This window comes from Oncorhynchus clarkii, chromosome 28 (genome assembly GCF_045791955.1).
Source record: "Oncorhynchus clarkii lewisi isolate Uvic-CL-2024 chromosome 28, UVic_Ocla_1.0, whole genome shotgun sequence".
NCBI classification, from domain to species: domain Eukaryota; kingdom Metazoa; phylum Chordata; class Actinopteri; order Salmoniformes; family Salmonidae; genus Oncorhynchus; species Oncorhynchus clarkii.
The window spans coordinates 9,134,637-9,150,598 of NC_092174.1; the positions used below are offsets into that span (position 1 = coordinate 9,134,637).

General features: G+C 42.3%; 1 protein-coding gene across 1 annotated transcript in view; it reads left to right on the plus strand.

Moving 5' to 3' along the window:
- The first annotated feature begins 6,661 nt into the window (after positions 1-6,661).
- The window catches only part of LOC139387276 (protein crumbs homolog 1-like), a 30,822-nt gene continuing 21,521 nt past the window's right edge, over positions 6,662-15,962 (plus strand). The window contains 3 exon segments of the mRNA XM_071133391.1: positions 6,662-6,773; positions 9,184-10,206; positions 11,545-12,098. Of these exon segments, the coding sequence (XP_070989492.1) occupies positions 6,662-6,773; positions 9,184-10,206; positions 11,545-12,098 (1,689 nt within the window).

The window sequence follows — 15,962 nt, forward strand, 5'->3', positions numbered from 1 at the left end:
TATTATCTATGCATGGTCACTTCACCCCTACCTAACCTGTACCCCCTGTATATAGCCTCATTATTGTTATTGTGTTACTCTTTAATCAATTTTTATTTTTTACTTGAGTTTATTTGGTAAATATTTTCTTAACTCTTCTTGAACTGCACTGTTGGTTAAGTAAGTAAGCATTTCACGGTAAGGTCTACACTTCGGTGCATGTGACAGCATTTTTATTTGTGATGTGTTTGTGCCGTCATGTGCATTAGTAGCACAATCTCTAACTTATTTACATTTCTTTTTACTTACACTTGTATGTTGACTCCATTTTGACATTGTGGTTTTCATTTTTGGCTAACTTTTCTTGGCGGATGTACAATCGTCGCGAATTGAATTATGGGGAGTACAGGCCCTGAAGTGAACATAGTTGTACACGCAAACTCGACTAAAAATGAGGGCTGAGGGACTTACGTTGTAAACTTTCCTTGCTTGGCTAATCATTTTGACCGCCCTCCAAGATGGAACCACACTACTAATCTTGTGCCTAACCCTAACCTTAAATTAACACCAAAAAGCTCATTTTTGTTTTCATAAATTTTGTACGATATCGCCAATTTGAAGTTGTGGCTGTGGTAACTAATAGAAGCAGTTGTTAATACTAGAGTCCCATAAGAATCCGGGAGGGTGGGGAAAACCAAGGTGTCCGTCAGGAAACCAAATTTCCCTAGAGTCCAAGAGACTATGTCACCATAGTAATAGTCACCAGTGAAGTACCAAAACTGTGTATTACATACCATTCGGAGAAGTCTTAGAAAACAGGAAGAAATTAAATCTGGGCAGGTCAATACAGTTCCCTGTCATTAACGTTTCAAGACTGCCACCTTGTGGCCAAAAGCGGATACAACTTTCAACCTGAGCGATAAGAATGTGTCATCTATCTGTAGAGTAAACCATTGTAATAACTGTGAAGAGGCCCTCAAATCATCACCCTTAAGATGTTGGGAAACCCAGGGACTGAATGCAAAATCAATTAGTATGTGGTAACATTAATGGACCATCAGAGTAATGTTGACTATGTTAAAATATGTAATTTATCTTCCCCAGAATATGACAAGCCATAATTTGTTTATAATAAAATGCATTAATGCTGTTGTGATACTCACACTAAGGTCAGAGTTCACCATGCTGTGGTGAGAAGTGCAGGGTGCCTCTTGGAGTGTATCTGATGTGCCAGTTGCAAAGTTGACCTTGATGAGATTAAAACATGCAACCTTTGGGTTGCTAGACGTTTGAGTTATATAGCCACCCCGACCAACCACCCTCTTTTTGTTTTTGCCTTAAGTAACCTTCTGTCTTATGTAACCAAACTTAACATATCATATTCATTTGAGTGTCCCAGATTTTCAAATCAAATAAAATAAAATTGTATTTGTCACATGCCGAATACAACAGGTGTAGAAGACCTTACCGTGAAATGCTTACTTACAAGCCCTTAACCAACTATGCAGTTTTAAGAAAATTAATAGTTAAGAAAATATTTACTAAATTAACTCAAGTGAAAAAATATATAAAAATAAATAACACCAAAAAATAATAATAACGAGGCTATAAACAGGGGGCATCGGTACCGAGTCAATGTGCGGAGTTACAAGTTAGTCAAGGTAATTGAGGTAATATGTATGTTGACTTTTTCCACATTTTCTTACGTTACTACCTTATTCTAAAATTGATTAAATAAATACAAATCCGGAGCAATCTACACACAATACCTCATAATGAAGAAGCAAAAACAGGTTTTTAGAAAAAAAAATATTGCTATGAGACTCGAAATTGATCTCAGGTGCATCCTGTTTCCATTGATTATCCTTGAGATGTTTCTACAACTTGATTGGAGTCCACCTGTGGTAAATTCAATTGATTGGACATGATTTGGAAAGGCACACACCTATCTATATAAGGTCCCACAGTTGACAGTGCATGTCAGAGCAAAAACCAAGCCATGAGGTCAAAGGAATTGTCTGTAGAGCTCCGAGACAGGATTGTCTTGAAGCACAGATCTGGGGAAGTGTACCAAAAATGTTCTGCAGCTTTGAAGATCCCCAAGTGGCCTTCATCATTAAATGGAAGAAGTTTGGAACCACCAAGACTCTTCCTAGAGCTGTCTGCCCAGCCAAACTGAGCAATCAGTGGAGAAGGGCCTTAGTCAGGGAGGTGACCAAGAACCCGAGGGTCACTCTGACAGAGCTCTAGAGGTTCTCTGTGGAGATGGGAGAACCTTCCAAGAGGAAAACCATCTCTGCAGCACTCCACCAATCAGGCCTTTATGGTAGAGTGACCAGATGGAAGCCACTCCTCAGTAAAAGGCACATGACAGCTCACTTGGAGTTTGCTAAAAGCCACCTAAAGACTCTCAGACTATAAGAAATAAGATTCTCTTCTCTGATGAAACCATGACTGAACACTTTGGCCTGAAGCATGGCGGTGGCAGCATCCTGCTGTGGGGAAGTTTTTCAGCAACAGGGACTGAGAGACTAGTCAGGATCAAGGGAAATATAAACGTAGCAAAGTACAGAGATCCTTGATGAAACCATCGCTGGTTTTACCTTCCAACAGGACAACAACCCTAAGCACATAGCCAAGACAATGCAGGAGTGGCTTTGGGAGAAGTCTCTGAAGGTCCTTGAGTGGCCCAGCCAGAGCCCCGACTTGAACCCGATCGAACATCTCTGGAGAGACCTGAAAATAGCTGTGCATCAATGCTCCCCATCCAACCTGACAGATCTCGAGAGGATCTGCAGAGAAGAATGGGAGAAACTCCCAAAATAGTTGTGCCAAGCTTGTAGCATCATCTCCAAGAAGAAGTACTTTACAAAGTACTGAGTAAACAGTCATGAATACTTATGTAAATGTGATATTTCAGTTTATTATTTATCCATTTGCAAAAATGTATTTTGCTTTGTGATTATGGGGTATTGTGTGTAGACTGATGAGGGGAAAAAACAAGAATCAATTTTAGAAATAGGCTGTAACGTAACAAAATGTGGAAAAAAATCAAGGGGTCTGAATACTTTCTGAAGGCACTGTAGATAATAAACAGTGAGTAGCAGCAGATATAAGCTGTTTAGGAGCTTTTTGGACCTAGACTTGGCACTTTGGTACCGCTTGCCCTGCGGTGACAGAGAGAACAGTCTATGGGTAGCTGGAGTCTTTGACCATTTTTAGGGCCTTCCTCTGACACCACCTAGTATAGAGGTCCTGGATGGCAGGGACCTTGGCCCCAGTATGTACTGGGCCGTACGCACTACCCTCTGTAGCGCCTTGCAGTCGGAAGCCAGGCAGTTCCAAGCAGTGGATAGATGGCAGCATTTGCGCAAAACTGAAAGCGTGAACCAAAGCATTTTAGCACGGGAAGGTGACTGGGAACATGGACCTGTACAAATAGACCAGCTATGACCTCCATAATGCTATCCCTTACGAAAAAGTCCTTCAGGAATCCTGCCGGAATTCAACCTTTTGTGAAGGAATCCTGCAGGAATCCTGTAGGTTTGATAAACTCAGGAAAAGTCCCTGACAATAAGAACTTATACAAACCAAAAACCATGGATAGGTGGCAGCATGTCCTGCAAAAGTTTTGAAAATCCTGCACAAACATGACAATTCCTGCAGGACCAAAACCTTCAGGATTTTCATATTCCGGCAGGATATGGCAATTCCCGCAGGACCTGGCAATTCCCGCAGGACCAAGAATATCCCAACACGGATCCTGAAGAACCGAATCCTGCAGAATTTTGGTATTCCTAGGGCCATATCAGATAGTCAAAGTGCTGGAGAAGATAAAGTGTGTGGAGGTGAAACATAGTCAGAAACATACTACAATTACAACACATTCTATATAAACATGTTAGGGGGTATCAGTTATTTTTTATGTGTTGTGTTTCCAAAATATTTGTAAGTTAGATAGCTTTGCTAGCGTGGTCTCTAACACTGGCTGCTAAATAGCTAGCTAGCTTTGACAACAAACAAAAAACATTTAAAACTTTTGCTGACAAATGAGGTTTCATATCCCTCTTTAGTACTATGTCTCTTTAGTACTGTTACAAGTTAGGCAAAACAAAAACAAATGTTTTGAAATGGATGGTGAAAGATTAGATTTCTTGAATGACTAGTAGCACTTAACAACACAGTAACAATGTCACATAACTGATCATGACATGTAAATAAGGAAGTGATTGCATTTATATACACGGAACAACATTTATAAATGTAACATGTTTCATGAGGTAAAATAAAAGATCCCCAAAATATTCCATACGCACAAAAAAAAGCGTATTTCCCTCAAATTGTTCGTACAAATTTGTTTACATACCTGTTAGTGAATGGATAAAATAATCCAAGATAATCCATCCACCTGACAGGTGTGGCATATCAGGAAGCTGATTAAACAGCATGATCATTACACAGGTACACCTTGTCCTGGGGACAATAAAAGACCCCTCTAAAATGTGTAGTTTTGTCATGCAACACAATGCCACAGACGCCTCAAGAGCTGTTGCCAGAAAATGTAATGTTCATTTCACTATCATAAGCAACCTCCAACATATTTTTTGAGAATTTGGCAGTACGTCCAACCGGCCTCACAACCGCAGACCAAGTGTAACCATGCCAGCCCAGGACCTCCACGTTTGTCTTCTTCACCTGCGGGATCGTCTGAGACCAGCCATCTGGACAGCTGATGAAACTGAGGAGTATTTCTATCTGTAATAAAGCCCTTTTGTGGGGAAAAACTATTTCTGATTGGCATGGGCCTGGCTCCCAAGTGTGTGGGCCTATGCCCTCCCAGGCCCACCCATGGCTTCCCTCCCCAATTTGTCCACATTACATCAGCCATAATAGCAGTATTTTGTCAGTATGCCATTATCAGTATATTGTGTTGTTTGGCTCCCTCTAGTGGGTGTTTATAGAAAGTTAGCCACACCAATGTGTCAGAGGAAACACCGTCCAACAGGCAACTGAAGTCAGCTTGCACCGCAAGGAGTCACTAGAGCACAATGGGACAAGAACATCCCACCCAGCCAAACCCTCCCCTAACCTGGACAACGCTGGGCCAATTGTGCACCGCCTCATGGGTCTCCCAGTCACAGCCAGTTGTAACACAGCCTGGTATTGAACCTAGGGCTGTAGTGACACCTCAAGCGCTGCGATGTAGTGCCTTAGACCACTGCAGCACCCACCCCTTTTGCCCTCAGAACAGCTGGGACATGGACTCTACAAGGTGTCGAAAGCATTTTTATTTTACTAGGCAAGTCAGTTAAGAACACATTTTTATTTACAATGACAGCCTACCACAGATGTGATACAGCCTGGATTCAAACCAGGGAATGTAGTGACACCACTTGCACTGAGATGCAGTGTCTTAGACCACTGCGCCACTCGGGAGCCCCTATGTCGTTGAAAGAGCAGATGTTCTTCATTTTTTGTATACTCAGTGTTCATGCCATTTCACTTGTTAAGATCAACATAATATCCCAGTGTGAAATCTCTTTTTATCAATGTTTTGTATACTCAGTGTAGAGACACATCAGGGGCCCCCGAGTGGTACAGTGGTCGTGTGCCACTAGAGATCCTGGTTCAAGTCCATGCTCTGTCGATGCCGGTGATGACTGGGAGACCCATGGGGCCGTGCACAATTGGCCCAGCGTTGTCCGGGTTAGGGGAGGGTTTGGCCGGCAGGGATGTCCTTTAGAAACAGGTTAGGAAAACTCCTCTAACCTGCTGGGTAAGTTAACTTAGCAGGTTTGGATAATTAGATTATGGTTAGGGAAAGGTTTAGGTATAGCTAGAGTGCTCTCCTGACCTACTACAAAAAGTAACTTCCAGTCGTAGCTGTACTCTTTTGACAATCGTGGTGACTGCATTCTTCATCTCATCCCCTTTCGTCCTTCTCCATGTCTTCTTTGGGCAGCAAACCTTCCTTTTACTTCAACAGTATAGACCCCTTTACTGTTCTGCCCTTTATTCTCCCTCATTTCAGACCCACTTGCAATTTGTATTTTGATTATGACATGGTATTTACATACAGTACATTAGGCAACTCAGTATGTCAGCATCAACAAATATGAATTAATCAGCATAAACGTAAAAACAATGCCTCAGTTAGATTTACTGACGTCATGCAAATTGGCTCCCTATGTACAGTGCGCTACCGCTGTGTTTTATTGTACAGTAGGTTTGATTCAACGCCTGTAACAGTGTTTCATTATGGAACATGTTTTGGTGACAGAAGTGCCACAGCGAGACAGACTCGAGCCATATTGCCTCCGCTGGCCTCTGGCCAATGCAGATGCTGCCTCAACTGGCTAAACGCACACTGCTTTTAACAACTACGTAAGAGACAGGTCCTCCTACTCCTAAATATATGTGAGGTAGGTTCCAGTCTATTATGTAAGCTTTCGTGTTGCTAGAATGGAGATGTTCACCATTGCTCAAATTAGTCCTGTAAACTCCTCCCTGGACAACACTCGATTTGTAAGACATTTTAAGTGCATTAACTTAATCCAGAATAGGCTATATGGCTTGTAGTGATCCCAGCATTAGACTGGACTGGGCAGCCATTTGTGTATGGGGGAAACACAAGGGAAGAAGCTGATTTCTGTTGTTATGGTTTCCAAACCACTTCTATGAAATGCAATGGAGTCATATGTCGATATTTCGATTTTCTTCTGATTAGGAGGACTTGGCAAGGACCATGTTGAGAATCAACGTGTGTGTTTGGATTTTGTGGTTGTGCTACACAGGTAATTTTGCTCTCTTGTTCATGCCCACTGGACACAGACGTCAGTTCTGATTTACATCTAGCTTTGATTTACATTTGGTTGAGTTGTCAACTAACGTGAATTCAAGGTTAAAAGTTGGGTGAAAAAAAGAAAAATCCCCTTACCTTGATGACTTTTAAAAAATCCAATCAGTTTTCCACATTTGATTCAGCATATTTTTTTAATGATATGGAAACAATGTTGACTCAATTAGTTGTTGCCCAGTGGATGTTGTTTGTTGTTTGTTCTGTGAGGTCCCATGCTATATAGTGTGCACTGAATGTTACAATGAGCATATACAATTGTGTCATCATGCTAATGTTTACATTTACAGTTGAAGTGGGAAGTTTACATACACTTAGGTTGGAGTCATTAAAACTCGTTTTTCAACCACTCCACAGATGTCTTGTTAACAAACTATAGTTTTGGCAAATAATATTTTTAGGACATCTACTTTGTGCATGACACAAGTCATTTTTTCTAACAATTGTTGACAGACAGATTTTTTCACTTATAATGCACTGTATCACAATTCCAGTGGGTCAGAAGTTTACATACACTAAGTTGACTGTGACTTTAAACAGCTTGGAAAATTCCAAAAAAATGATGTCATGGCTTTAGAAGCTTCTGATAGGCTAATTGACATCATTTGAGACAATTGGAGGTGTACATGTGGATGTATTTCAAGGCCTACCTTCAAACTCAGTGCCTCTTTGCTTGACATCATGGGAAAATCAAAAGAAAACAGCCAAGACCTCAGAAAAACAATTGTAGACCTCCACAAGTCTGGTTCATCTTTGGGAGCAATTTCCAAATGCCTGAAGGTACCAGGTTCATCTCTACAAACAATAGTACGCAAGTATAAACACCATGGGACCACACAGCCATCATACTGCTCAGGAAGGAGACGCGTTCTGTCTCTATGAGATGAACGTACTTTGGTGTGAAAAGTGCAAATCAATCCCAGAACAACAGAAAATGACGTTGTGAAGATGCTGGAGGAAACGGGTACAAAAGTATCTATATCCACAGTGAAACAAGTCCTATATCGACATAACCTGAAAGGCCACTTGGCAAGGAAGAAGCCACTGCTCCAAAACCGCCATAAAAAAGCCAGACTACGGTTTGCAACTGCACATGGGGACAAAGATCATACTTTTGGAGGAATGTTCTCTGGTCTGATGAAACAAAAATGGAACTGTTTGGCCATAATGACCATTGTTATGTTTGGAGGAAAAAGGGGGAGGCTTGCAAGCCGAAGAACACCATCCCAACCGTGGCGGCATCATGTTGTGCGGGTGCTTTGCTGCAGGAGGGACTGGTGTACTTCACAAAATTAGAAGGCATGAGGAAGTAAAAGGGGAAAGAAAAGTATGTAAAAGTCTTCCTTCATGAGGAAGTAAAAGTATGTGTATATATTGAAGCAACATCGCAAAACATCAGGAAGTTAAAGCTTGGTCGCAAATGGGTCTTAAGGACAACAAAGTCAAGGTATTGGAGTGGCCATCACAAAGCCCTGACCTCAATCCTATAGAACATTTGTGGGTAGAACTGAAAAAGCGTGTGCGAGCAAGGAGGCCTACAAACCTGACTCAGTTACACCAGCTCTGTCAGTAGGAATGGGCCAAAATTCACAAAATGTATTGTGGGAAGCTTGTGGAAGGCTACCCGAAATGTTTGATCCAAGTTAAAAAATTTAAAGGCAAAGCTACCAAATACTAATTGAGCGTATGTAAACTTCTGACCCACAGGGAATGTGATGAAAGAAATAAAATATGACATAAATCATTCTCTCTACTATTATTCTGACATTTCACATTCTTAAGACGGTGAATTTTTACAAGGATGTATTTGGCTATTTTTACAATGTATTTGGCTAAGGTGTGTGTGTGTAAACTTCCGACTTCAACTGTACCTTTTTAACCTAATGATGTATTTTCTATCATGTTGAAACTAAATGTAACAAAATAAATTACAAGTATCTATTTCCAGAATTAAAGTTATATTTATTGTTTGATATCGAACAAGTAATGAACGTGTGCAAGTACGTGAACATGTTTTACCAACCAATAGTGTCATACTTCCCTAGATAAAGTAATTAACTAGTTAAGTGTGAATATTGATATAATATATGGATATATTATGAATGAATATGGATATATTGGACAATAATGATGGATGAAGATTTGTTTAAAACAAACTAGTAATCACTGGCATGTCATGGGCCAAACCTTTGGATTAATGTTTCTTAGTATGGCCAAATTCACATGCAAAAAAATATATAGAATTTGTCCATTTCCAATATAATATGAATGACATATCAATTCCAAATAGATGCAAAATGAATTGCCAACTGGTTATGTTATCTGATTATGTTTACCTATCTACACAGGTGGTCTCTGTGAGGAGGACACTTATGCATGTGAACTGCAACCGTGTCAGAATGGTGGCGTCTGCGAAAGCCAACATGGTGGCTACAGGTGCCTCTGCTCTCAACAGAGCCAAGATGGCTTACTGTACGGAGGCGAGAATTGCACAGTTGCCCTCCTGGGCTGTGACGGCAACCGCTGCAAGAATGGTGGCATCTGCTCTCCCTTCTTCCTGAACTACCGCCACACCTACACCTGCGCCTGCCGCGCAGGCTTCACCGGCTCCACGTGTCAGACGTCAACCATCTTCTCCTTCGAGTCCAGCGGCTACATGTATGTGGAGACCCAGATATCGGACCCTGAAGTCCCTCTCAACGTCACCTTTAGCTTCAAGACGGACCGGCCTGTCGGCACCCTCCTCCAGCGCCGGGTCGACGACCTGCTGCTCACCATCGAGCTGGTAGACAGCCGCTTACGCCTCAGAATGCTAAGAGCTCGAGGGACAAGAACCCCAGTATTTCTGGAGCTACCGCCAAGTGTGGCGGACAGTCAGTGGCACACGGTGGAGGCTTGGCTGGGCTGTGAGGAGGAGGGGAGCAGTGTGAGGCTGCTTTACTCCCCCTGCTCTGAGGTGGGCTGCACCAGGGAGTTCCCCGCCACCGAGACACCCCTGCTGGAGCAAGGCTCCGGCCTACGAGAGCCCAGCTCGGTTCGCCACAGCCTCTCTCTAGGAGGGGTGGGACTGGGCTGGGGCTTCGGTGGGGTGGTAGGGGAAAGGGATGCTGAGGCTGCAGACGCGCCTGATCCACCTGGTCCAGCTGCTTACTTCCTGGGCTGTTTCCGGGACGTGTTTGTGGAGTCACGGCTGGTAGTGCCCGCTGTCGCCAACTCACCGGCTCAGGTCAACGTCACAGCCGGGTGCAACGACAGGGACAAGTGTGACGACAGCCCGTGTCAGAACCGGGGGCATTGCATAAACCAGGGATGGAGGAGCTATGTGTGCGAGTGCTACAGACCGTACGAGGGGACAACGGACTGCACTGAGGGTAAGGCCTGAGGGATGTGGTGTTGCGCTTGCATGTCTGAAAACACTGTAAATGTAGCAGCAAAACACTTGAAAAGTGCAACATATGAAAACAATGGGCATAACGAAGCAGTAAAATGATACAATATGAGATCTATTCCATTTCAATGCAATAATCTCACATATCCTATTAGAGCCAATGTGCTTATCATGGAGCTCTGATAAATGTAGCTTACGACAAAACGTTCAAACTCAGAAAGTAGTGATCATTTTGGACTTCACTAAAGACTCTGGTATGAGTTTCATAAACTAATCACCTGAGGTAAACAGTTCAGCCTCAATAGAATCACTCCAAAATCTAAATGGCTGACATCCTCCTGTGGCACATAAGAGGTGGATAAAAGTAGCCTGTGGTAGACTGCAAAGGAGCTTAGAGAACTAGCTAAAATAGCATGTAGAATACACACACACACACAACCATGTAAACACACACTTACACACACGTACACCTGACTCTTGGATTAAGGAAATGTTTAGGGATTAAGGACCGCCTTCACCTGACGTAAAACAGGGTTTCCCAAGGACTCTCGCAACAATCCTCTAACGCAGGGGTGTCAAACTCATTCCATGGAAGGCCTAGGTTTTTATTTTTTATTTTCAATTAAGACATAGACAACCAGGTGAGGGGAGTTCCTTACTAATTACTGAATTTATTTCATCAATCAAGTACAAGGGAGGAGCGAAAACCCGCAGACACTCGGCCCTCCGTGGAATGAGTTTGTCACGTGCTCTAACATGATAGGTGGAAATAACTGTTCTGCGTACCGGTCCGCTTCACCTAGAATCAGGGATGGGCGACTGCTCGGGACCGGATTGCCCCAGCTAACACAACTGACTCTAATAATCAACTAATCATGGTCTTAAGTTTAGAATGCAATTGGTTTAATCAGGTGTGTTGGTTAGGTAAAAAGTGATACCAATCTGGCCCTTGAGGACTGGAATTGCCCATCCCTGTGACTTGAAGGAGTGATATAAACATCTCAGGGTGATACCAAGTCAAAGTTTGGGGCAATTTAATTTAAATTCATGATTTGAAAACTTTGAATTCACTTCTTGATTTGACTCAGTTGAAATGGAATTGGCACCAACTCTTTTACCCAGGCCAGTAAACAAAACCAAAAAAAGGCACTAGCACACAGTAGTTCACCCGGAGATCGAAAGGTAGTGGAAATCATGCTATTGTATTTTGACACTCTCTCTCTCTCTCTGTTAGTTCTTCATCTATCCATTTAGTAATTGGTAGGATGGTGTATGGAACTTTATTAATTGTTAAACTCTCTCTCTTTCTGTACCAACACAGAGTATAACCCGGCCAGGTTCGGCAACGAGGATGCGGCGAGCTATGCCGTCTTCTCCTTGGATGACCCCCCGGGTTCAGGCACCATCACCATATCCATGTTTGTGCGCACGCGGCGCTCGAACGGCCTCCTCCTGGTCCTGGCCAACAGCACCAGCCAGTACCTCCACCTGTGGCTGGACGATGGCCGGGTAAAATTTCAGGTGAACAACTTAGAGAGCCTGTCGGGTCGAGTCGTGGTCAGCGACGGCCACTTTCACTTGGTGACGGTGCAGCTGGAGGGTGACTTTGTGACCCTGTTCCAGTCAGCCCATAGCCAGGGAACCATCCCCGTCCGGCCCGTGGTGGCTCAGCCAGGGGACCTGGTCTACGTCGGGGGCCTGGCCGACCAAAGAGCCTCGGCCTCCTTTGGGGGTTACCTGAAAGGCTGTGTCCAGGACTTGAGGATTAACAGTAAACGGTTGCAGTTTTTCCCCATACCAACCCCAGTGGCCTCGTACGGCCTGGTGGAGCTGGTCAATGTCACACAGGGATGTACCAGTGACAACGCCTGTAGCGTGAGTAGCTGAATATACAGTATACTATACACATACAGGTATTTTGCCACAACATAGTTGCGCCATGAAAATACGCGTTTTTAAACCCAGAGTTCCAAGTGGCCAATATTTCCGGGGATGCCCGCAAAGCAGACCAAACAGAACAGACTGGGATTTGGGAAGCCAAAGGGAGCGTGAAAAATAACTTCCTTAGTGTGAAGGCCACATCTAGTCATACAGCTAAATGTCCCTATGCTTTTTTTGTGGGAGGGGGTTGTATCAATGTCAATCAAACAAGAGATAGCGGTCACATGATTTGCACAGAAACAAAACATGAGCATGAAGAGGGGATTGACAAGCAGTTCAAGATACAACAATTGAGAGATAATATTACATGAGGGGTACCTAACAAATGTCTTTGATTTAACCTGCCCACTAGAGTTGTAGCCGTGCCATGCAGTTTAGCTGTGGATTTCTCTAGAATAAGTATGTCCAAAATGTACATTTTCCAGGAAGATTTCAAATAAGTATTTGGGTCAACAACAAAAACATGTATTGCCTTTTTGGCAGCAGTTAGGGCACACATTAACACTTTCAATTTCATCTAATCCAATAGAATGTCAAATATTTCCTAGTAGAAACAAACCAGGCGACATAGGTACATTTACCTTTATCAAGGTGCGAAGAAGGTATTTATCGTACTGTATGTCCAGAGGTCAGAGACCACTGGGCATTCCCGAAGCGTATGTACATAGCTCCGGACTGAACTAAGAGTGCAACCGTTGCAGAGATTATTGCCAGAGAGTTTAATCTGTTAAACTAATCCAATCATTTAGTTAGAATTTTTGCACCCGTTATTGAAATGGTTGTTTCAGTTTAAATGGCTTCGGTAGACTGTTCCTAACCCGAGCAATCATTATGAATGCAGGTTACAGGTGAATACAAATTTCAACTGTTGGATAACCTAATTCTGGCTGTGTTCCAATATGAACTACATATTGCTTTACAATCTAGCATAATGTGACATGCAGGTAGGGTTGCAAAATTCTTTAAAATCTCCCAGGTTTTCCAGAAATCCCGATTGGAAGATTGGAAATCCTTCAACCTAGAATTTTTGAAAGATTGGGAAAGTTACCGGAATTTTGCAACCCTACTTGCAGGGCTGATGTGGCCTGTTACTTTGAGTTTCAGGCCACTGTATTAGGGTAAAGCTAGGCTTCAAAATTAGGTCTTATGAGATATATAATAATAATGATAATATTCACCTGGGAACTCACTTGGTGAAGGCCAAAGGATTGAAAATGAACAAATTCAACAACCATGACTGTCACTATCAAATACAGTCATGGGTGGTACTACAATTCACTCAAGGTGTGGCTTAGTGGGGGCGTTAGATTTTTTTTTCACGCTGATACAACTCAAACCCTACAGGATCACAGTGGGCATGTTTACATGCTCAGTAATCATTTGGTATTAAACTGATTATGGAAGTAGGCAGATTATGCAATAGTCATTTAAACAGCTTACTCTGCTTAACTTAATTGGTGTAAAGGCAAAATCGAAGTAAGCATACACTGATTAAAACATCTAGTTTTCCAAGCAATTTTTTAAAATTATTAGGACAGGTGGGGAACTCCAGTATAGTTGGTGGCGTTAATGCACAATAAGATTGGATGCCAGCTGCCCATAAACTCCACAAAATGAAGGGGCGAGGGCGACAATGGTAGCTAGCTAGCCGTACACCAGTAGACAGTGTCCTTTGTCCCCACCTGTCGGGCACTGTTTTCCAGCAGTTCTGTTTACGATGGCGAGGGAAGGTGTTCATCAGGCAGGAGTGAAGAACACTGTGTACTAACTTAGCCAGCTAGTCCAGTACACAGAAGGTGGGTGCGAGTTAGTTAGCTAACTAACATGCTAGCTAGCTAGCTAGCTAGCTAGCAAGCACACAGTATAGCAAGCTAGCTAGTTAGCTACCACACTGTCGCCTCAGCGTCCCACCTGCTGTGCTAGCGGGAGGCAGGGGCGGCCGGTAGTGTCCTTTGCCCCCCCGGCTGTCGGGCACTGTTTTCCCTCAGTTCTGTTAATGATGGTGAGAGCAGGTGTTCGGCAGGTGGGAGCGAAGGACGCTGTCTACCGCTTTCGCTCCTACTAGTTAGCAAGGGGGACTCCAGAGACGAGAGCAAAATAACTTAGATAATACTTTTATTTCCCTTTTGACCTACAGTACCAGTCAAAAGTTTGGACACACTTACTCATTCAAGGGTTTTTCTTTATTTGACTATTTTCTACTATGTAGAAGACATCAAAACTATGAAATAACACATATGGAATCATGTTGTCACCAAAAACGTGTTAAACAAATAGATTTTTTATTTTAAATGTGATTCTTCAAAGTAGCCACCCCTTTGCCTTGATTTGTTTAACACTGTTTTGGTTACTACATGATTCCATATGTGTTATTTCATAGTTTTGATGTGTTCACTATTATTCTACAGTGTAGAAAATAGGAAAAATAAAGAAAAACACTTGAATGAGAAGTTGTCCAAACTTTCGACTGGTACTGTACATTCAAAAGTGTCACAAGCATGAAGACATTGTGCGTATACCCACATGCAGGAACGCCCCGAATTGCGGGCTGCGGTTGCACACTATTCATTTGATCTGTGCTTGTGCTAGCACTAGCCGAGCGAGCCTACCTCTTTAGCTTGAGTGAAGTGAGTTCAAAACAACTGAATGTATGTGTCTTAGAAGTAGTTTTCACATACAAACTTTACATGTTTGAACTTAGAATCAAATATGCTTCCCAAAAATAACATGGTCGCTGTGGTAGAACGTTTATTTTGATTGCCAATTTTCTGCATTGAATAGAGTGCCATCAGGTAGCCTGATTTCATGTGTCCATGTAACAGGATTATAAGGGAAATCGTTCTTCTTGCAAAGCACGTAAACATTTTAATCAAACTATTATATTAATCTAACTATTCACAATAATCACATTATTGTGTGCATGTAACAATACTCAGTAGCTACTATTGGTTTGAGTAATGACTAAAAAAAATCACTTTATGTAACTGTACTCAGATATATTTAGTGAAACAGGTTTCTTAAATGGTTTTGAGTAATGACAGGGCCGATAACTACTACACGTGTGTCTCAGGTCTCAACCGCTCTCTTTGAGCTCTAGGCTAAAGTCAACACAGAGGAAGACAGAATGCTTCTGAATTTTTGCTTTGAGTGTAGTTAACTGTTTTGCATTTACTGATTTATATTTGAGTTAAGGCTAATTGATACAATTGAGGTAATCCCTTTCCTACATTTAAAGTGAAGTTAGTCATTTCTATATTGGATAAACAGTTCTCGATCATGTAAGATTTTTACTTCACTCACCAAGAAAGTGTATTTGTTACATCTCAATGACTAATGTTAATATATTGAGTCTGAACACCAAAGGCCTTTCAAGAGATTATGGTAACAGTTGCGCATGATGACAGGTAGCCTGGGAGGGGGAGCGGGAGTAGGCGTGACAATTACATCCCGTTTGACCGCTTCAATTTACTTCCAATCATTCCTAAAGGAGCTCAACATTGTTGACACGTGGCGACTAAAAAAAAATCTGCAAAGATTACACCTTCTCTGCAAAGCACAATACCTGCTCTCGCATGGATTACATCTTTATTTACATACATTTTTTTCAAATAGAATTACAGAATTTCTAGACCTAAACTCTGAAACAATGAATAATCCTCATAGCCTTTGGGGAGTCACTAAATGTTTCAGGTGCTTGTACTTCATTTTCCAATTTCAATAGACACTGTTATTCTGAAATTGCTTGTTTGGAGAAAGAAATAGCACATCTAGAACCACTACAAAAATCACAATTCCAAA